The sequence below is a fragment of the Protopterus annectens genome, chromosome 3.part0 (assembly GCF_019279795.1).
Source record: "Protopterus annectens isolate FY-2018-M chromosome 3.part0, PAN1.0, whole genome shotgun sequence".
NCBI lineage: Eukaryota > Metazoa > Chordata > Ceratodontiformes > Protopteridae > Protopterus > Protopterus annectens.
The window spans coordinates 1711584053-1711608779 of record NC_056731.1 but is presented as its reverse complement, the minus strand read 5'-3'; the positions used below and the strand labels follow the sequence as shown (position 1 = coordinate 1711608779).

At 36.9% G+C, this 24727-nt stretch overlaps 1 protein-coding gene across 1 annotated transcript in view; it reads left to right on the top strand.

Annotated features, from left to right (window-relative positions):
- GPLD1 (glycosylphosphatidylinositol specific phospholipase D1) overlaps positions 1-24727 on the top strand; it is an 871054-nt gene that overhangs the window by 742185 nt on the left and 104142 nt on the right. The window contains exon 23 of the mRNA XM_044065746.1: positions 18254-18408. Within this exon, the coding sequence (XP_043921681.1) occupies positions 18254-18408 (155 nt within the window). The remainder of the gene's footprint in view (positions 1-18253; positions 18409-24727) is intronic.

Below are 24727 nucleotides of genomic sequence, written 5' to 3'. Positions count from 1 at the left end.
CAATTGCCATTGAAGTTTCCCACCTTCAAAATGATGATGGGTAACAGGAATGAGTGAAGATATAAAAAACTTGAATTGAACACACCAAAACAATTACTTACCAAATCAAGATATGATACAGAGAATTTTAATTAGTTGCATAGAGATATGATTTACAAAGTGCAAGCAGTAATGGAAATTAAAAAAAAAAAAAAAAAAACACTCAGTGGAATGCCAGAGTGAAAATTTTAAATTAAACAAGCAAAGAATTTTTTTTTAAAAAAAAAAGAATGCACTGGTGGACAACAAAAATTTTGTTGCCCTCGTACAATGATGGAAATTCTTACAAGACGTCATTTATCCAACAGACATCTTTACATCAAAGATACATTTAGTGAAGGTAACTTATGACTATGAAACTATATTTAGGACACATTTCTACTATGAATATATTCACAAACTTCTTGCAATAACACCATTGTGAGAAGTTCAGATTCACTGCAATGGTGCAGATCAAAAACAGTTTTGTTTTGTTTTAAGGAGGAAACCCCCATTTAACCCCACACCACTGAAATTTTATATATATATATATATATATATATATATATATATATATATATATATATATATATATATATATATATATATATATATATATATATATATATATATATATATATATGTGTGTGTGTGTGTGTGTGTGTGTGTGAACCTTATAAGTACACAACATTAGAAGAAGGAAACACTCCTGAAAAAAAGTACACAGTGGTCTCAAGCACTCACTCTTTTTGATTTTTTTTTTAATGATTAAGTACATGATTTCTGAGCCTGTGAATTGAGGAAACACAGGACACATCATGTCAGTTTGGCTGAAAATCACGAAAAATGAAGAAAAAAATCAGTTCTACTGGTAAGTAGGATAACAGTCAAAAGAACTGATGACAGGCTATGTGCCCCAGTCTTGGTAGGATTTTATAGTATGAAAAGATTAAACATCCTTTGGCCTGCTGAAAAAGAAGGGAGGACTTCACAATGCAGGAATTCAAAGGTAAATACAGTAAAAAAGATATCATTCAAAAATATGCAGAAATAGAGAAAATTGTTGGAGTAGGAGAAAATTAATGGAAACAGTTTTCTCACAGTTGAATAGCATCATGTTTATACGAGAATGACCAGATATGTAGTTTGCAATGATTGCAGAAAACATTCCAGATATCTAAATGACAAAGTACATGAGAGATAATGTAGTCCAAAGGTTATTAACAAGGTAAAGACAGCAAATATAAGAGGATCATGCACATTGAGTACAAACAGAAGATAGCTTGAGCGGGTCATTGTAAGAACTGATGGAAGGTGGGTGCAACCACCAGAAGGAATGTGTGTGTGGGGTGTTGGAGTCTTAAAGGGTTACAATTTTGAAAAAAAAATGAAGAGAAAGTGAGAAAGGAAGGCAGGGAGGGGTGTGGGAGAGCAAAAGATAAAAATGACTGAATGAAACAGAGACTGGACAAAACAGCACTGGTATGGAAAACATTGAGTCTGGGAAACAACACAGAAAGAGAGGAAGAAAGATGAAGAAAAAAGTGCAAAAAGACCAGAAATTAATGTGTGTGTAACAGGTACTAAACAAGCATAGTGTGTCACACAGTTCTTATCAATATAAACTCTTTACTAGAGAAGACCTTTTATCTGGTTACCCCAGATTTAGTCGGTTGTAAACCACTAATAGAAATATGTGTTACCAAATTCTGAGCTTTATTTAAGTTGCTAAGTAAACACCAGGATGTCACAAGAAAGTTATGACATTAGCACTGTCCTAACTGCTGTAGTTCATGTTACCAATAGACCTGGTCTAGCTAATAAGAATGCTGATGGGGTGCCTAGATCTTATAATCCATTAATATGAGACCACAAAACAATGTTTTTGTGCTGAAAGAGGTGATTCTGTAACATCTTGCATTTATGAAATTGTCAATGTGGCCTTAAATTTGTATTGCAGCTTTATCTTCTTCCACAAATTAGTCGGACAATATATTATATTATCTAGAAAAATGAAAAGCAAACTGACAGTGTTTGTATAAACTGCTGTATAAAATGCTGTAGCTGAGAAGGCACACATCAGGAAGTTGATTCCTCTAAGGTTCACTATGGGTCAAGTCAAGGACTCTGACTGAAGGTTTATTATGGTCACTGAAGTTGGATGACCCATTTTGGCGCCATTGTGGTTGTGGTCATCATCATTATCAACCCTCCCCTTTTTCCCCATTTTTTACATGGGGTTGGGGTGTCATGTCAACTGTCACCATTTGTCTTTATTAAGTGCCACTGTCCTGCTTTCTTTGATACTCATGCCTGACTGTCACAGGTCTTCTTTCACACAATCTATCCACCTCTTTGCTGGATGTCCTCAATTCCTCTTGCCTTCCTGCTGTCTGCCTGAAATTTTCTTCACCAGATTGTCTTCTGCTTTTCTACACATGTGCCCACTGTAATCTGTTCTCTTTGACCTTTTTTACAATTGGAGCTACTTTGGCTTCTTCTATTATGTCCTCATTTCTTCATCTGTCCCATAGTGTGCATCGTACTACCCAACTTAGGCACTTCATCTGCATCACCTCTAACTTCCTCAAGTGCTCTGCCTTTACTTCCCAGGTTTCTGTACCATACAGTAGTACTGGTTGCACCACTGTTTTGTACACCTTACATTTCAGGTTCTTTGGCATTCTTCTGTCAATCACTACAACTGACACTCTCTGCCAGTTAGCTGCAGCCCCTCTGATTCCAGATTTGACCTCCTTATTCAGACTTCCCTTCTCCTCAACTACCCTTCTTAGATACTTGAAACTGTTAACCAGTTCCACTATTTTCCCTTTTATCTCAACTCTCAGCTTCTTCTGATTTCCCTAAGTTGCTACCATTACAATTGTCTTATCTGTACTCAGTTTCATCACGTCTTCAGTTTTGTATTCTATTCCCCTATCTTTTTCTGAAGTTCTTACTCAGAGTCTGCCTTTAATACCACATCATCTGCATACAGCAACTTTGTTGATCTGTCCCCTCAGATCTGTTTGCTAATGTAGTCTATTACCAGTATGAACAACAGTGGACTCTCACTGGGAATCACTCTGTGAGACCTAACGCTGTTCATATTGAGTCATTGGTCCTTGTGCATAGCTTGCACTTATCTAACAATGTTTATGGGACTTCAAACCACCACAGGACTGGCCAAATCAGTTTTCTTGGGACCTTGTCATGTGCTTTCTCCAAGTATAGGAATGCTCAGTGGGAATCTTTCTTCATGCAGACTCCACACAGAAGGCACTCCCAAGCCCAGCCGAGAATCAAGCAGGAGAACCTCTTGCTGTGAGGTAACAATGCTACCGCCGTAACAATATATTTATAAAAACATCTTTATATACTAATTCATTTAAATTTCAAAATCATATATATTGCATAACTGAATCAATATGCTCTAAATATAAACATCAATACTAAATATATTTAAAAATACATTCAAGTAATGGTGTTAAAACTAATGACTGCAGTCCAATATATAATCATATATATATATATATATATATATATATATATATATATATATATATATATATATATATATATATATATGTATATATATATATATGTATATATATATATATATATATATATATATATATATGCATATACATATATTGAAAAAAAAGAAAACTTTCATTCATTCTAACACATATAAAAAAATATTTCATACTTATATTTATTCAATGTTTCAAGGGTCTGTCTTTTAAAAAAGGTTTTATAGAGATTCCTTCATTTAAGCCTTTACCTTTGTCTGATTGCATCCTGATTATCCATTTTGTTTCCTGTTGCTTTTTGTACTTTTAGACATTATGCAGACTGCAAATCCAGAAACTTAATATATTTAGCTAGTTGTGTCAAATGCTCCAGTTATTATATAGGTAAGACCAATCGTACCTTAAGAGAAAGAGTAATAGAGCATGTCTATGCTATTAATAGGCAAGATGAGACCAATGCTTTAGCTAGACACACATTAGACCATGATTTAAGTCACAAATTCAAGTTCATGATGATAGAGCTAATAAGCAGAAGCAAAAGAATAGGGAACATAAAGAATTATACAGAGCAACAGGAAACAAAATGAATAATCAGGATGCAATCAGACAAAGGTAAAGGCTTAAATGAAAGAATCTCTATAAAACCTTTTTTAAAAGGCAGACCCCTTGAAACATTAAATAAATACAAGTATGAATATTTTTTATATATGTTAAAATGAATGAAAGTTTTCTTTTTTTTCAATATATGCATATATATATATATATATATATATATATATATATATATATATATATATATATATATATTTATGATTATATATTGGACTGCAATCATTAGTTTTAAAACCATTACTTGAATGTATTTTTAAATATATTTAGTATTGATGCTTATATTTAGAGCATATTGATTCAGTTATGGAATATATATGATTCTGAAATTTAAATGAATTAGTATATAAAGATGTTTTTATAAATATAATTTATTAGATATAAAAGTTCTTAGATTATGTTTTTAACTTTTTATATATGTGATAGTATCAAGTTGTCAGAATAATAAACAAAGTAGCTGCCACCATCTAGTGGTAAAACATGAAATAGTTAATAAATTATGAACAGATCTTTCGGGGGCCTTTTTTGCTATTTAAACTGTTAATTAATGCTACTGAATATGTCTGAAGAAGGGTTTGGAATTAACACGAAAGTGCTAACATTGTTTTAAAATTCCTTTGAAGAATAAAAAACTATAAATTAAAGAGCTGTGGTGGTATCGGACGTACATTTTTCTAAGTCTATCTATTATGTCCTGCAGCTGTTGTCTGAATGCACTATTTTCCTCAGTATCACAACCCTGCTGTGGTGAGCATAAGCTGAAATTATGAATACAGCCCTATAATGAGGCTGGAGTCTGATTGCCTTGAGTGAGTCACAAATTCTGATGACATCCTTCATTGCCTTTTAATGTTTCTCCCTCACCACAATTCCCTCACCATTTGTAGCCTCTGCTCCTCCTGAGTAGTAAACCCTAGATCCCAAGCCAAGCAGCTTTGCTGCACTACCCTTTCATCTCATCTCCTAGACATATAAGATGTCTAGCCTCCTCCTTACTATCATGACATTCGCTTCCAAGCTCTGTTCTGTCAGTGAACCTACATGGAGTGTAACAATTCTTTGTTCATGTTTGGCAGGTTGCTCAACAGAAGTATTCCAGGTAGGCCAAGCTGGGCCACTGGACACCAGCTAGCCAGTCGCTTATTGATCCAGGGCTGCTGGGCTTTATGGTGGGCACACATTGGCTAATAGGGGGCACATACACCCCTCTCACAGTTAGCATGAGTTCCTGGCATAGGTCAGAGTAAGCTGGGTACTCAACTCACTTATCACCAGCAAATAGCTATGTGACATTAATCAACATGTGCAAATCACTTAAAACTATGTTTTACACTACAGAGTGGTTAGCCATGCCACAGCATGCAGTCTGTGATCCATGCTGTCTGTGCACCACAGTAGATGGTTGAAGTGGTTGATCTATACAACTGCTCCCCTATAGGGCACCATCTAGATTTTGTGCTGCTATCCACAGCTCCATTCTTTAGTGAGTTTGAGATGGAGGTCAGAATCAAACCTTGTCCTTTGTCTATGGGAAGTCAAGAACTTAATCATTATGTCAGCTGGTTTCTGTAGGTTGAGACAAATTCAGATGAAGTTTTTTTTCGGGGGGTGCTGAAGGGAAGGTCTGACAAGGCTTGTAAATGTAATCCTTTCAGTGTTAACCTTTTGTTGAAGAGGCTGTATGGGACTGAGCCTATATGGTGGAGATTTCTCTACTGATTATGACCTTGCACAGAACGTTACTGTTTATATTTTAAATAGTATGTGGAATTACAGAAAGAAACCAAATGGGCTGCATTTTCAATTAATTTTCATTTTGTTTTACAAATAAACTGTGTTTTTCTCTATTTTTTCTCCAGTATCATATAAGACTTACTGTATATACTATGGCATAATAGTGGTGACTAGACATTGGCCCTTTAGGTTTGCTAATTCAGAAACAGACAAGCAGGTAAGAAATGAGTAGTTCTTCATCCAGAATGCTTACTCTAATATCTGATACCCTCAGTTAAATTCTGTAAGTCAGTTTTATTAATTTTAAACTTATTGCAGCTCTTGGGTGCTCTCCATGTGGTCATTTACTATAGTGGTAACCAGCTTTAGCCTATCCTGTAGATTCATTCAGTATTATACTGCATTTTTAAATGGTGTCTTTTCTTCATCCTGTAAGAATTGAAAGAACTGTAGAATACTGGAAATAAACTGGAAATAGCTCAAAGAGACTGGAATGAATGTCCTTTTTATAACCCAAAACTGTTCTGAACAGGTTATTATGTAGTAGCAGCACAAAGAGGAGATAGATGCCAACAATATCTGAATCAAATTTTACTGTCTCCGATAACAGTGCTGATAAACTGAAACAGAATGAATTATAATGTCCGTAGCTTCTGCACACATTATACTGTCCATAAATTCTGTACTCAGAATGTCAAATCTTACTGTCTCCAATAGTGGTGCTGATAATTATGTCTGTAGCTTCTGCACTCATATTCCTTTCCTCCTGAATAATATAATTAATATTCTGGAATGTTGGATATTTGACATAACATAATGCGCTTATTATACTGTCCATAAGTTTTGTACTCAAGAATTATTCTGTCTGTACTCAATCTCGTGTCTGTACTGAACTTCTCTGGACTGCACTCAGTCTAAACTAACTTACTGACTTCTGTCTGAAGTTTCTCCTAAATAATACTAAAACCCTGTAAATTTCTTACAAGTTCTACATGCCTCTTTAACCTTGGTTCCCTTGCCTTGTACCTTCTCAACAACATCTGTTTGCATTCAATGTACTGAACATTCTGTGGAGGGGGAGGCAAACATTTGGCAATATTAATAGAGCAATAATGATCCAGGGGGAATCAGAATGCAAGAAAATACCACTGTTGTTGGGGGATCTTGATACAGAGAAAGTATTCAAAAGAGTAAGCTGGGATTTTTGCGAGTAGGACAATGGAAGCATTTACAGTCCCCTGATAAAATTATGAGGTTGATTAGGAGGATATGTGAGAGATCAGCGGCAAAAATTAAAAGTGGGTGGGTTCCTCTCTGATAAGTTCTGTTTGAGTCAAGGAACTAGGCAGCTGTGTCCTCTTTCCCCTTATTTGCATTGGCAACGAAAATAAGGATATAATTGGTACGGTAGTCAAGAAAAGCTGGCTTTATTTGCAGATGGTATTATTTTATACCTGATAAAACCAGAAAATCCAGGTAAAAATGCACCACAGACAGTTAAAGGCAGCTTTTCAATCTAAAACTTAACAGCAGAAACAAAGCAAGGCTTGTCCACCATGGCAAGATTTAAAACTATTTAATACTAAAAATCAGCAAGTATAAGAAAAATAAAAACACTGTGAAATGTGAAGTCACCTTAAAGTAACTGGATAAGCACTTTCAGCAGGAATGTTTTCATCAGAACCTGTTGTACTAAACTCTGCTCATCAAATTTGAACAGGGGCTTAGTCAGTCAAAGTCTACTTCCTCAGCCTCCTCCCTTTCAATAAAGGTTTTAAAGGGAACATCCCATTTAGTCCAGGCAGTTTATCAGCCTGCAAATCAGTAATCCAGCAAGTTTCCACAATCTCAGTCAAATTGCAGAGATTCTAACATTCTCATATCTTCAGTCAGTACTTCAAGCACCAAAAAGGACATTTCACAGCTGTGTAACATTTTGAGACAGTTTCAAGTCTTTTTGGGATACAAAATTAATGAAGATAAAACAAAGACAATAGCTGTAAACTATGTACTCACACACAAATTAGTTCAGCAATACCCATATTTATGGGGACATGATAAAATAAAGTACTAAGGAGTATGGATTAAAAAAAAAAGGATTCAGTTATGGCAGCTAAGGATATGTGGGAAGAGACTAAATAAAAGATAATACAAAAACTGAGAAATTGGAAGCTCTGTTTTATGGCTATGGATAGCAAGATACAAGCAGTTACACTGTTTTAGTCCCTTTAGATTTATGCACAGGTCAGGCATATGTTTATCAGCCAGAAGAGAAGTTGTAGGTAGAAATTAATAAATAGTTGAAAGATTTTATTTAGCAGGAAAAGGTGGCTAGAGTCAAGTAGGATAAGCTGATCCTTCCAATAGAACAAGGTGGTTTGGGATTACATGACCTGAAGGGGTATTTCAGAGCTACACAGTTAAGGCTGCTATACATAGCACAAGCAGAAAGCTCTAATTCAAAGTGGAAAGGGATGATGACAAAACAGGGGGCAAGTTCAAGAAACAATGGCAGAATGAGATTTTGGATGCAGATCCTGAAAGAGAATAAAAAATGACCATACAGAATATTATATTCATAAAGTAGCAGAAAGTATTCTAAGAACTAACCCAACATAGGAATGGAGAAAGGAGATTCTGCTAATAGGGGTGACAGCAGTTAAGGATACAGACAGTAAGGAAGAAGGGGCTGGAATTTGCTGGAAAAAAATTGGCTATGTAACCAATGTACTGTGAACAAATAATTAGAGAGAGAAAGGTAATACAATGGAAAGAGGCCAAGAATTTATTTGGACTACAGGCTTGAGATTGCCTTCCCTATCAAGGATTGATACCAGGGTATAGACAACGAGAAAGGAATAGAGGGAACCTAAGCAAAAGACCAGCACTGCTAGAGTTTTTGGTAAAATTTAGAACAGAAGCAGCTGTTACAAAAGGGATCATTAGTAGAGCATATAAAATATTGCATGATAACTATAAGACTCAATCAGATGAGGTTAGAAAGGGTTGGGAAGAGAGACTGCATAAACATAAAGGAAGATTATGGCACCTTTCTTTTTGCAATGAGCAAATAGGGTAACAAATGATTCCAGTACTTAACATCTGCATCAGTTACTTTCCTTAACATGATTGTCAGTGTTTTTTTAACATTTCTACTAAACCATCAGTGTGTGGCTTATACATTGACATGTTAGCATCTTAAATTTAAAGCATTAGCACAACTGATCCAATATTTGTATCACAGAGGGAGTTCCTTGGTCAATGAGTGTCTTTCTCTCTGGGGCTATCCATGCTGGGGAATAACAGTACCAATTCTCTGGTAATAGCCTAAATGTTAGGACTGGGTGGTGGTACAAATTTTGGCAATTTTGTTGTGCAGTCTGTTATTACTTCTTGTATGTACTGACACCCATTTGTAGATTTTGTTAGTGACACCACAATGTCCATAGCATTGTGCCTAAGTGGCACCTTTATAATTTAAAACTGGAACTGATGGGATCTTAAATCAATGAATTATACTGATATTGAACAACAGGCAACAAACATATCTATTTTTTCATTATAACTGGCCACTAAGATCTGGATAACCCCCTTGCCTTAGGTTCGTCCATCCCCAGGTGAATTCCCGATGTATGACTGTGGGATAATTTCCCTGTTAATGTGCTATACTATTTTGGCTCTAATGATGGATGGATGGATGGATGGATGGATGGATGGATGGATGGATGGATGGATACATGTAGAATTTCCTCTGTAGCTTTACTTACTCTACATGTGGCCACATTTTGGCTCAAAACAGGGGTAAAAAGTAAAAGGAACATTCTGTATATTATTTTCCTCAACTAGCTTAGTTTTTTTCCTGTCTCTTGCTCTGCTTGAAGTAATATTTCCCATTGCCATTATACTTTTTAAAAGTCTAGATGGCTTACCTGTAAATCCACTAGATCAGAGTTAATGTCTTTACTATCTTGTCTTTAGGTGGAAGAGAGAACTTCCAGCCTCAATTGACAATAGAACTTCTTCAACATCTTCCCATATATTTTGGGCAATGTCTTCTGCTTTAATTTGTCTTATGCCTATACAAGCCTCTTGAGAATTCCCTTTCTTTTAGGTTTTAGTTTTTCTTTTAAAGCAATATATTTAGCACTGTACATTTTCCTACTTCATTTTTAATACATACTAATAATGCTTTACTCAATGGGCCTCCTCACTAAGGCATCTTTCTTCTTCTATCATTGTCTTTTAATTTTCTTCACTAACACTCCTCATTAATTTCTGTGTAGGCATCCATTCTGTGCTGTTTATTTCAGAGTTTTGTATCATTTCACTTTCAGTTCCTATGTTGAAGTCCCTCTTTTCATCTACTATTGGGGAAAATTTGTCGTAACACAAACTAATAATTTCTGGTATCTAATCTTAACCAAATTCTTTACACATTTGTAGCTTCTATATTAGTGTCCTGCTGATTTTGATTTTGGATGTCTGTAGTAAGCACGAGGCTCACTGTCCTGTATCCCTAGTTCCTCTGCAGGATGGGTATATCAAGCTGTTGCTTTATCCCTTTCTTATTAAGTGTACGAGTCTGCCATGTTATACTGCATCCATGACTACTCCCTCCTCCATCTGCTACAGTAACTTAAAATGGGAGAATATTTTCCCTGCAATAACACTGTAAGTCAAGAGCCACAGCTACAGGATGCAAAAATTCCTTGATATGATTGAAACTGTCCATCTGTGAGGGAATATTCATTTTTTATCACTGCAAACACATATGTCCACCTTTGGTTTGCTATTAATCATATGCATACATATAAGAACCTTTGACAAGAGTAATCATGTTCCCAGAATCCAGTAACACTTGAACTTCGCTTTCAAAATTTAGTGCACTTTATTACTTTGGTTGGAGTACAATGATATAATGCTGATTCTAGCTTCTGTCTTATTACATGACATAGGAACAGTGACATTTGTGTCATGCGTGTCATCTCTCACATTCTTGATAACAGTCTTTTCTTCAGTAGTAGTTAAACAAAACCTGGCTGCATGACTCCTCCCACTACATCTGAAGCAAGTTAACTCATTTATTGCCAGTTTTTGTCTCACATAAGATAGTATATTTCTTACTGTAATTTTAGATTTAGGAGTACACAATTCAGTTTTAAGCAATATATCATTAACTAATAAGTATTCTACTAAATTTATTAACTTGTCAGAACTCTTAGGAATCAGTTTTCAATACCCAGTTCCCATAATAATTTATAATCAGTTGATGGAATATATTACCATGCAGTCTACTCTCATACAAACATCACGGCTTCAGAAGACAGTACAATACACAAACTGACATATGTCCAGTAACAATCACATCTATAAAACAATAGAAGTAGGGCAAAGTCACTAGTACTCTCTTCTCAGACGTTAAATGTGTTTTGAATGAGTTAACCTTAAACTACCACTACAAGCATTACAACACCTTGGCTTCAGTGACACAGCACTGCATTAGCTCAAGTCCTATCTACATAATACAACTTTTATTCTACATAATGACCACATTGCCTCAGGAAATGTCACATAATTTCAGGAGTCCAACAAGAATCAGTCTTAGGGTCTTTACTTTTCTCTACTTGCATATTGGTTGACTGGCTTGTAGATGGGCTGGGGTTCGATTTCACATGTAGCTGGCTATCTTTCCCCGTAGTACCTTTTTATGTAGACTCCAGCTAATTGAGCTACTAACCTAAAAATATAATAGACAGTGGACAATATCATTTGGGCATTACTCAATGTTAGTAGTCTAAATAACAAACTTATGACCTCCAAGCCCTTCAGTATTTGGAGCATATTCATCTGTGTATTATTACTGAAACCTGGTTTAAAAGTGCAAAAAGCACCCCTTATGCATCAGGGTTTTGTGCCTAACATGCCTTTAGACTAAATGAGAACTGTGGTGTACTATCCATATTTGTTAAAGACTATATTATCTCAAAGCAGATTCCTTGAGAGCCACAAACCATTGAGATTTAGCTGTCTCTAAATAAAACCAACTATCAAATCATAACAGGTTACAGGACACCCTCGGTGACACTCCTCCAAAACCATGTCCATTTCTTAAATACATTGGATAAACTTCAAATGCACAAAAGCTCCATCATCACGGGAGACTTAATTGATAAACTGGAAAACCTATACCTCAAATGTAGGCTATGCCTAAAATTTCCTCATTTTCATAAACAAGAATGTCCTGGATCTAATAGTGACAAAATTCACTAGAGGACAAAATGTTCTTGAAAAAGTATATCATCTATATGCAGTATCCCACTGGTATATCCTTCCCCAGTCAGATCACAAAATGACTATTATTATTATTTTCTTTTACAAAATCCCTGAACCAGCAGATGCAAAAATCATAGTATTCAAAGACTTCAGCCACACAAACATAATACTATTCTATGGTAAAATCTCAAAGTTCAAGTATACTCTCAAAATGTTGACACACATAGTAATTATGTAAATAAAGTTTACACTGACCTAGAAAACTGTATAAATATATCACGACGTACCAAAACTAAACAAAATGTGAAGGGTAAGAGCAAACCAGTATGGTTGTCCATATGCATTAAAAACGTTCAAATAAAAGGAAGAAGGTTATCATACTAAATGACCAGATTATGTCAACAGAAAAAGGTTATGCACGATAATAAAAATACCATCAGGAAAACAAAGGATTCCTGTAAAAATAGTCTGGTATCAGAAACTAAGAATAATTATAAATTTTTCTTTACTTACATCAGGAAGTTAGAAAATTATAGGCAAAAGTGGATGCTTGAAATATCAAAACACTTTAATATAAAAAAATAACAGTAATAACTTTTGGCTCTAGAACATATGTATTAAGACTTCATCAGACTGTTTAAATTACATTCACTTCATTCTCATTTAAACCAGTACTGACTTGAAAAATCACGATATAATATTGAACTAATAAAACACCACTGCTCACAAATGTTAATCCTTTAAGCCATTCTGCTTTAAAATATATTTAAAATTCAAAACATCATTAAGACCTGCCATCTAAATTCATTCACTTAGTTTGTTTTCTCTAGAACCTTCTCTAAAATCTTATGCTTGATGGTGTAAACAAAAAAACTTTGTATAGCCACTTATAGTTGTTGTTGTTCCTTCGGCTTTTCCCGGTTAAGGGTCGCCACAGCGGAACTCCGGTCCGATAATGATTGGCAGTAGATTTTCATGGTGCCGAGGTGCCAGCTCGATGCCCAACCTTCAATGAAGGCACGCCCATTCACGCATGTCTTTCGAATGCCACTGGACCGCGGGGAGGACATGCAGACTCCACACAGAAGGCACTCCAGCTGAGAATCGAATATATAGCCACTTATAGCATGTCTATACAAACATGTTTAATGCATTAGACTTACAGATGACAAACACTCATAAATTCTTACTCTCAAGGGTCTAGTTGTTCTTCCTATATAAACAATTTTGGAACAAATTACAGACATCAATATATACCACAAAATCTGAGTTGTATGCAAATATCCTAAATAAAATGTGTAAATATTCAGTACTGATTTAAATGAGAATGAAGTAGACGTAATTTAAACAGTCTGATGAAGTGTTGATATGTACATCCTAGCGAAGAAAGTGCTTAGTGTTATTTTTTTTTTTTATTATTTTATTAAAATGTTATGACATTTTGAGCAGCTTTTTTGTCTGTATCTACAGGTTTCTTTCTACTCCCTGGTTGTGTTATTGGAATGAGTTATGACATTACACACAACATTGCTCTGAGCTTATTCAGAATTACTCTATCTACTCTGATCCAGAGTTATCATAAATATATTAGCAAATGAATTCAATGCATATTTCACCCCAGAGAAACCTGTTCAAAATCCCTATATACCAAAGGTTCTCAAACCCCTATCATCACAAAAGAACACTTGTTAAAAGTACTCTGCAGAACAAAAGAAGAGCAATCCATAAACAGTGGTCATGCTGTTCATGCAGCATACCTGGACCTCACCAAGCCATTTGATGACATACCATACCACATATCAACATTATCAATAAGCTAAATATGCTCCAAATTTGTCCTTATGTAGTTAGATGAACAGCCAGTTGGATGAGGGACAACTCACACTGTAAGGGTTGCAGGCACATCCTCAGAGAGCATGAAAGTAACAAGCGGGGTACCACATGGATCTGTGTTGGGCCCTTTGCTGTTCAGCATATCTTTTGATCTCCAATTCAGAAATGGGGAGCCAAGTTTGCAGATGATTGTAAACCAGGTGAAATTAATTTACACATGTAAATAGCTGGTGCTCTGAAAATGGGCTCAGAAATACTAAAAAGTGCAATATGCTTTTATTGGGAAACAAACCTTTCACTTACCTTTTAGTATAGAAAATGTCTTGATCCAAAATGAAGATGTGAGAGACCCTGGAAATGTTTAGCTAACTGCCTCTCCTTTGATCATAATGTTGCAACAGTGGCCAGGAAATCCTTCTATCTGGCACAGCTGATTAAAAAGATTATTTCCTCTAGAGCCAAAAAAATCCTTAACCCTTTATAGTCTGCACTGGTTAATGATAAAAATTATCATGGGCCTAAAGGACCTGAGTTGCCAAGAGAGGGTGGTGGCCTTGTCTCTGTATTCAGTGTTCTACGGACTCTTTAGGGGTAATTTGTGCCTTGCCTTCCAGGCCATTAGGAATCCAATAATTCAAGACCTCTTATTTCTCCACAAATCAAACCCTCCAGTGAACACTAGAACTAGAATTCTGAGTCTGCTTCAGCAAATAAACAAATCATACTGGAGAGACAGTTTTATCCTGCAATGACTACCCCTTCTCCGGAATTAACTTTGTCTCCAGATCAAGCAATGTGACCCACTATTTTCCTTTAGGGAGGAATAAGACAATTGGTTTGGTATTCATAAATTCACCTCATTGCCAAAATCAACAGAACATGCTGGAGGGACAGGTTCATAACCCAGAGACTGCCCATGCTATGGAATAGACTTCCCATACATGTCAAATAGAGCACCTGACTGGCCTTCTTCAAGAGAAATCTTGATGAGTGGATGGGAAATAGAAAATTCACCCCAGGGTTCACTGCAGTGGCTCTACTCGACAGAGGCACTGGGAACTAAGGTCAGGTACCATGATGCCAGGGTAATCCTATGGGCTAGGCTTGTAAAGGCTCCAGGGCCATTAGCCTAGTACAAACCTAAACCTATGAACCTGAGTATGAATGGCTCCTTGGAAAAGGTGGTAAGGCCTAATAGTGGGTGCTGACAAGACATAAATATCCACATGGCCTAGTTACCTTGTACATTCTCTGACTGTATGATTGTATGATTCAGTCTATGCAAATAATGTAATTATGCTGGCCTCACATAAATCATTCAGTCTCTTGTAAAGAACTACTACAAAAGTTTAAGGCTACTGAATCTTGCGACCATTGCCATTTGCTGGTTCTCTAGGTGTTTATTTGTAATGCACTCAGTTTTCTACATATGATAGCAAGGTAGGATAGTGTTAAATGCTTTGCCCAAATCAAGGTAGGTTGTATGTACAGTGTAACCTCTGTCAACAGCTTGCATTACCTTTTTAAAAAGGTTTACCAGTTTCATTAGACAGGATCTTTGTTTTACAAAACCAAATTGCTGCAGATCTATCAGAATGAGATTTTAATGTATATGTTAATCAACCTTGTTATAATGTGTTCCATGGCCTTACAAATTAGGCATGTCAGGCATATGGGCCTATAGTTCCTGGGGTCAATAGTAGTCCATCTTTATGGCAAAGTATTACTACTAGCAATAGAACTTAAAGAGAACTCAATTATCAACAAAAATCAAACTCAGACATAGCTGTTGCACTAGTAATACCCACATTCAAGAATATTAAAGGAAAAAAGACACAGGATAAATGAGCATAACAAAGCAGCATATGTACCTGTTAGTCACTGTATTCTGTGAAAGAAAAAATAGTCTCTATCAAAGGAAAAGTATGATTGGATTCTGCAAGTGAACTTTGATGTAATTATATACAATATAAAAAATTACTATAATGTGTATTAGCAACACCCCATGCATTCATAGATTTATGGATAAATAATATTGTAGTAGTGGCATAAACATGTACATTTGAAATTGTTATATAGTGTAATCTGGACAACATTCAAATACCTATTTCTGTTCTTGGAACTAATTATTTCTTTATTGCTGTATGCCATTGAACAATGTGTTTACAGGCTGTTACTGCCTAACTGGTTCAATTTGTGGCTGAAAAGGATTTACAGGCCAGTTTGCTAACCTTTTAAAAAAGTAAATAAATACAAAAATTAAGTTAGTACAAATTACACAACTACGGGGAATAGTAATACACCATAGATTAAGATTTGATCAGAACCTCCAACATAGTTTAAAAAAATTCACCATTAACTTGGAGTTCTTTATAAAGTGAAACCTTTGCTTTTATACATTTCTGTAAGACTATAGCTCAGACCTGTCTACTTCCTAGCCTCCTATATAACTTATCAGCTTTCACTAACCTGCAGTCCTGTCAGCTAGTTTAACTGGAGAAATCTTATAATAAAATTGCAATGTTTGCAAGTAACTACATTAATCAATCACATCGCTCTGTGGCACTTCACTGCCTTAACTGGCTGGAGGTATATAACCAGGGTCAGCCTTAGGTCAAGTGGTGCCCTAGGCAAAAGGGCTTCACAGCACCCCCCACACCACTTGATGCCCCCATCCTGGTCTATTTACACCATCCATTTTACTGAAAAAGCGCCCCTGTTAGAGCGGCACCCTAGGCGGCCACCTAGTTCGCCTATGCCTAAGGCCAGCTATGTATATAACCCACTATATTATCCTCATTTTAAGACTGACCATAACATCCTCTATACCCCCAGGCAGATGCCCAGCATCCAAACAGTTGTTATCCCCCCACCTGAAAACTTTGCTCTCTAAACCAACACCTAGTACTCCCTCAAAAATCTAAAAATCATTATGGTGACTGTCTAGATGCTGTATATATTGCTAAACTGTGCAACTCACTCCCAGCAGATATCAGAAATACCTCTCTTATCTAAAATTTAAAGTCTTTTTAAAGACAAACCTCTCAGACAAATTATCCTGGATTTATAACAACTCCATTACCAAGACCCCTTCTTTTTCTAAATTTTACCCCATCTATAATTTACAATCCCCATGAAATCAGTACTATCAATATACTGCCATTGTATTGGCTCCATTACAATTTCCCTAACTCATGCAGTCAAAACAAACAGATATCATAAAAGTCTCACATTTTTATTACGGTAAACTCCTGGATATAGGTCTCAAGTGAATTTAACTATTTGGATAATCTATGTGCATGTCTTACCTGCTGTCTATGTTGTAATATCACAGTGGGAGAATGTAAATGCACCGTAAAATAATGCTGGAGATTCTGTTGAGTTATGTTAGTTTTACCTGCTGTATATATTATGTTCTATAGATGTGTGTGAACTTATGATGTAAGTATTGTATAGTGTCTGTAACACTGTGATCACCTGTAAAGCTATATAATCCAGAGTGTCCTGGTATACTTTTACTGTTAGCTGATTCAAATGTACGCAATGTGCAGCTTTCTCCTTGGGCCTCAACTGAAAAGGAGCTTTGTCCAGTTGGCCTTTCCCAGTAAATAAAGGTAAATAAAAAGATACATAACTTACATAAACATGGAGATATCTCACTTTAAGCTTCATCTAAAATATAATACAGTTAATAACAATACAACCAAATGGCATCAAAAGGCTGGGTGAGCATATGAGCTTGTCTGCATGGGGTTACAGTATTTTGTAATAACTTTTTCATAAATTTGCCATGGCAGTTCATGCCACAAATAAATATATTCTTTTTTGCTATTTTCCTTCCTCTCTTTTAATGAAAACTGCCTTGCTTGGCCTATAGCTCCACCTTGAAATTCAAATTTCAGACCCTTACTCTCATCTTCTTATACTCCTTGTGAAATACAATAAACAACCACTTTTTTTATTTTTCCCTGTTTTCTAAAGGAAACTTCTAATGGCAGGTTTACCTTCTCACATTCTTTTCTTGATTTGTTTTCATTCTTCTTCTTCTGAAGGTGTGCCTAAATGTACAGCTGTGATTTTTTTCTTGCAATCACTGACCTAAGAGTATGTTAGCTCACTTACAAGCTTTAAATAATTAAAAAAAACATTAAGGTATGCAGTGATCAGAAAATAATTAATGACTGTGCCGTAATGTATATTAAAGAGTCAGAATATTTCATTTTCATCTGAGTGCATAATGTATCTGTTTGTAGATGATGTAATTATCACATCACCAATAAGAGCAAAAGATGGAATAATAATCTCAGGGGAAGAGGAAGGACGTGTCTATATTTTTAATGGAACGACATTAACAACAGACTGCAAGAGGGCACACAGATCTTGGATTTCTTCATGTCCCCAAGCCAAGGTAGGAGAAAATGGCATTACTAGGCCAGTTTTTTTGTTATGAGGTAAGTTTTGGTTTAAAATGTTTTTCTTTTAGGTTAAGATAGTATTATAAAATGTTATGTCATAGCTGACTAATTCGATACTAGAAGGGTAAAGAAGCCCTGCCAGCATTTGCCATCATTGACTGGAATCTCAGAGGCAGAGTGTTGGATTTTCATACCTTGGAATCACAAGAGAATCACTACAAGGGATATGAGAGGAAAGAGAGGGTATGCAATTAATCTCAAGCATCTCTGTTTGGTAGGTATGAAATAATTTGTCATGTAATCTACTATTCCACACATTGCACTATACACCACTGAGCAGTGGAAGGGTATTGTAGTGATGTTTCAGAGAATGGACAGACATTGACCCTAGGATCCCTGTACTGCATGAAAATTGACACAGCAGTGTAGTGACAGCAGTTGTCCAGCATCCCACTGGAAATTGTTTGGCATGGGCCAGTCCTGAAGATTAGTGACAGGATACGATGTAGTCATAGGAATTCAAAAACTGTAGGTAGGATAGGTGTAGGTGGATAATGAAAATAAAACAACCAGTTGAAAACACTTTTGTGAAAATCCTCTACCATTGCCAAAACTCTTGTAATGATGGTACCTAATGAATATCTACCCGTAGGGTGCATGGGGTCTGTCACTCGTCCTGTGTATCTGAATAAGACTCTGATCTACATCCTCCCTCTTTGCTAATCTGTCTCACATTGACAATAACAATAATAAACAAAACAACAATCATGTCCAGGTTGCCATGTATCTGGGAGTAGGTCTTGAGATACAACCTGATCTCATAATGTAAAAGTTAGAACTGGGTTTAGCAACAGGGACAATCACTGAGGAATGTTCTACTTCAGTATGTTCAAGCAAATTTTCAGGAACAAGAATAGTTGATGGAATGTTCTCTGGAACAGGAACATTGGACAAATCGCTTTGAGAATTAGTCTCCATTACAGGCAAGATGCTGTAACACTGGCTCAGACACCATCAGCAAATGATTCTGATTTTGCCTAAATTCCATTTCCTGTGATTCCACGATGTACAATCTCAGTTCTTCACACAAACTTTTCACAAGTTCAATCCGATCAAATCCTTTTGTTGTCTGCATCCTCACTATCTCTCCTTTTAATGAATTCAGAGGTTTGCTGGTCTTGGCATAGTAGAACTCCTGGGACAAATGCTTTTTTAGAAGTTGGGCTTTCACTGCTTTGTTGTTTTTAGCACATGGAACCAACAAATTCTTAATGACTGGCATTCTGGTTCTGGTTTGTTTCAACATAAGTCTCTGGGCAGGTGAACCAAGTAGATTATAATGAATGTTTCTGAGAATAAGCAAGTTTAGAAAAATATCAGTACTTTCACATTTGGATTTCTCTAACAGCTGTTTTGTACTTTGAACTGCACGTTCAGCCAAGCCATTTGATTGCGGGTATTCAGGACTACTTGTAATATGAATAAAGTCCCTTGTTTCAGCAAATCTTTTGAACTTCTGACTTTTAAACTGTGCACTATTGTCAGAAATGACTCTGTGTGTACTACCATGGACAGAAAAATGTATCTTCAACTTGTTAATGACAGTAGTGGACATTAGGTTGGAAGTAGGTCAATCTTGAACCAATTTGAATAAGAGTCTACTACGCCAAATAATGCTGACTGTTCCGCTTGAAGATATCTCTGGCTACTGGCGACCAAGGTAGTTCAGGAACCTAGCTTAAATGAAGTAGTTATTTTTGTTGTTGCGGTTTAGTACTATTACAAAGACAACAAGAAGAAAGTACTTTCTCAATATCTTTTGATATAGGAGGCCAAAATACTAGACCTCTCACCCTTCTTTTGGTAGAGTCAGTTCCTGGGTGGCCATGATGCAAGATGTTTATATACTCTTTTTGCAAGGAATTTGGAACAATCACTTTTAGTCCTTTTATGATGATAGTCATATATGATGTCCTTTTATTATGATAGGGTTGGGAGGGTGGCCTAATGGTTAAGGTGTTTGCCTTACAAACACGAGGTGCAGGGTTTGAGTCTCACAAGGGATAATTGGCTAGGCTTAAAATGGCTCGCAAGGGCAGTTAGCTTAGTACTAATCTATGAACCTATGAACCTATACCATTGTCTGACAAAATCTTATCTCTGTATGGAAAATACTGCTGCAAATCTACTGGTAAACAAGATTGCTTTGAAGGCCATCATTGACTGATAAAGTAGTTGAGCTTCTGGAGAATTGGATCTGAAGCTGTGTGAGTTCTAAGCTCATCAAGATGTGTGGAAGAAAAATTTCTCACATCCATAACTTCAAAATCAGGTTGCTCATTGTCATATTGTTCAGTGTTTTTTCTGAGTGATCGGGATAAAGTATCTGCAAGATAAAGAAGTTTGCCATTTGTAAACAAGATTGAAATTGTACTTTTGCAATCTGAGCATCATGCAATACAGTCTAGAAGGAGCTGTGTGTATTGGCTTACTCAAAGTAGTGACTAGAGGTTGGTGGTCAGTTTCTATCTGGATAGATCACAAGCACAATTGCCAAGAGCTCTTTCTTAATCTGGGCATACGGCATATCGGTTTGGGTAAGAGTTCTCAATGCATAGGCTACTGGTCTACCCTCTTAGGTTCATAGGTGTGACTAGGCTAATGGCCATGGGGCCTTTACAAGCCTAGCCATTGGATTACCCTGGCATAGTGCCACCCGACCTTAGTTCTCAGTGCCTCTGTTGAGTAGAGCCACTGGAGTTATCCTCGGGGTGAATTTTCTGTTTCCCATCCACTCATCAAGGTTTCTCTTGAAGAGGGCCAGTGAGGTGCTCTGCTTGCATGTATGGGAAGTCTGTTCCATAGCATGGGTAATCTCTGGGTTATGAACATGTCCCTCCAGCATGTTCTGTTAATTGTGGTAATGAGGTTGAGGTCTCTGGAGCGTATTTTGTGGAGGGATTGGGATTTCTTTAGATGTAGCATTTCAAACAGAGCTGGGTCAGAAATGGCTTTGTAAGTCAAGCAGAGATCACCTCAAAGTAGGTGATATGAGACAGAGAATAGTTGGAGTTTTTTTGAGTTTGTCCATATAGGAAAAGTGTTTAAGGCCTAGGATCCTCTTTGTGATGTACTTTTGCAGCTTCTCCAGTTGTTGCAAGTGTCTAGTGAGATACATGCCAAATGGGCATTGTACTCGATGAGTGGCCTAATGAGGGAAGAGTAGAGGTAGACAATTACCTCTTTCTTACTGGATGCAAAACCCTTAGTAATGAGATGTGCCACCTAGAAGGACTCTCTGACCACAGTGGCAATGTGGTGATCAAAAGAGAAGTTGTTGTCAACCTGTGTTCCCAGATGTCTTATGAAGCCTTCTGTGTTCAATGGACTACCATCAATGTGGTAATTCATGGGAACTGGGTTTTTCCCAAAGGGGATGATGACACATTTTTCAGCATTGAGCTTAAAGCCATGGTTCTGACACCAGTCGTTGGTCTCAGTGAGGCTATTCTGTAGGATGTCAACATCACTTGGGGAGTTAATAATAGCTCCTAACTTGCAATCGTCTGTGAACTTTGTCAGTCAGAGTCCCTTCATGTTGGCCTGGACTTCAGAGAAGTAGATATCAAACAGGAGAGGACCCAAGACCAAACTCTGTGGGACTCCACTCATGACTAGTCAGCAGTCTGACTTGGAGTCAGCTACTTTCACACTGTGGGTTCTGTAAGCCAGTTTGCAACCCACCTAGTGATATAGGGGTTTATGCCAAGCTTAGTGAATTTTTCTATGATTCCTGAGTGGGGAATGTTATCAAAAGCCTTGGCCAGAACAAGGTAGGCTGTATGAACCACCTTGCCTTCATCCACATCTCTGGTGACTGACTCAAAGAAGTCAATCAAGTTGAGCAGGCATGATCTACCCTTCACAAAACCAAACTTTGTGGGATCCAGAGTTTGAAGATTCCCTATATCATTGTTTATTAGGTCCATGATGACACGTTCCATAGCTTTGCATATCAGAGTCATCAGGCTAATGGGGCAATAGTTCCCAGGGTCTGTAGTCACTCCTCCTTTGTGGAGAGGGATGACTGTAGCAGTGCGCCATTCAGTAGGGACAAAGCCTGAGGTGAGGCTGTGATTGAACAGGGCATACAGGTGAGGTGCCAGTTCACTCTGTAGTTCATGTAGAACACAACCAGGGATATTGTCAGGTTGCATAGAAGCTGTATTCTTGGCCTTGGACAGTGCTGTTTTAACCTGTGCAGCAGTAATACTGGGTGCTTGGCAATCTACTGGTATTGTGATTGGTCCTTTGGGGGGGAGGGGTAAAGTTGGCACTGAATCTGTCGGCCAGTATACTGGCAATATCTGTTGGCTCGGTATAGGAGGTACCATTGTGCAGTAACTCAGAGCAAATCTGGATATTGCCGTGGATATTCTTTACATAACTATAGAAGGCCTTGTGGTTGTCTTTACTATCTGCTGCAATTCTGTTTTCATAGCTAGCTTTAGAGGATTATCTCAACTTTTTGTTGAGGCTGATAAGGGAGTTTTTCCAGCCTTGGTACTTCACCTTATTCCGCATCAGTTTCCTCCTTCTGTTGTAGAGTTTGTTTATGGCAGGGGACCACAAGATTGGCTTCCTTTTTTTGAAAGAATGACTACACCAAGATCAAACTTATAAGCATCACAGGAAAGAGTTGCTGGATTGTGAACATCATAGTATCTTAAAGTAGGTGGAGTGGCAATTTTTTTTTCAGGACATCAAATGTTCTTTGGTGTTGTTCTGACCAGAACCAGATTACTTCTTTGCATGTAAGCTCTGTAAGTGGTGCTGAAAGTTGACTCAAATCTGGAATGAACTTGCCTAAATACTTGATCATGCCAAGAAAACATTTCAAGGCTTGGACATTGCCTGGAGCTGACATCTGAAGAATAGCTGTTTGCTTGGAAGGATCTGGTCATAAGGCTGAACTGGTAAACAAATGACCCACATAAGTCTTCTTGTAGCCTGAATTTTCATTTCTGAGGATTCAGCTTAAGATTCACTTCACGAGCTTGTTCCCGAACTTTCCTGAGGTTTCTATCATGGTCAGTTTCATCATTGACTCCTTCAAGAATATTATCTACTATAATAGCACATGGATATCCAGAAAAAAAAAACTTGCTTTATCACACTTTGAAAGACTTCACTGGCAGAATTTATTCCAAATGACATTCTCAAAAATCTGTACCTTCCAAATGGTGTACTGAATGTGGTAAGCAATGAAGAATTTTGATCAAGCAAAATTTGCCAAAATGAACTCTTTTCTTCTAAGACAGAAAAAAACAGTGGCATTTGGCATGAGGGTAACAACTTCCTCAACTTTATGCATAGGATGATGAGGTCTTTTTAGTGCTTTCTTGAAATATCTTGGATCAATACATATTCTGCTATCATCTGAGCTTTTCTTATAAGCTACTACCATGGAAGATCCCCATTCGGTTGGTTCTTCTACTGGACAAATTACCCCTAGTTGCACCATTCTCTGTAGCTCAGCTTTGACTCTGTTCTGCATAGCTACCAGAATCTTCTGTTCTGGTCTGATAACTGGGTTTACATCATCGTATTACTTCATGGAGTACACAACTAGGAGTTTGCCTAGTTTGTCTTTGAAAATATCAGTAACGTCAGGAAAAATAGTTTGGGCAAACTTTGAGCTGTTATCATTCAAGTTTACATGGTAGACTTCTTTATTAAATGAAAGCAGTCCCATTTTCAAACTGTTTCTGAGGCCTAATAATGACTGTATTTGTCTCTTGACCACATAAAATTGCAAGTCATAGCTGCTCCCAGTAGACTAAGATGAAAGCACTATGAAGCCTTCAGTTTGAATTTCTTCACCACCATAAGCAACAAGCTTTGCACAGTTTGCCAAATCAAGTTGTTCTCCAGCTTTTACTCTAGCAAATGTTTTTGCTAACATAACATTGCACTTTGAACCAGTATCAACTTTGAGCTCTACAGGTCTCCCATTAATCCGAACAGTATAAAATATTTTACTTCTTGCCCACAAATCTACTGCATTGACTGTTTCACCAAGCACAGACACACCATCAACATAAAAAATACAGTCACAGCTTGCTAACTGATCAACTTGCCTCTTTGAATGCTCTCTTTTAATAAAAGAATGAGCCTTATTTGATTTACAAAACCTTTTGAAATGATTCTCTTTTTACAAGAATGGCACTTCTGACAAAAAGCTAAGCACTTTTCTCATGTGGGTTCATGGTTACCACCACAATTACGACAGCTGACAATGAAGCTGGCTAC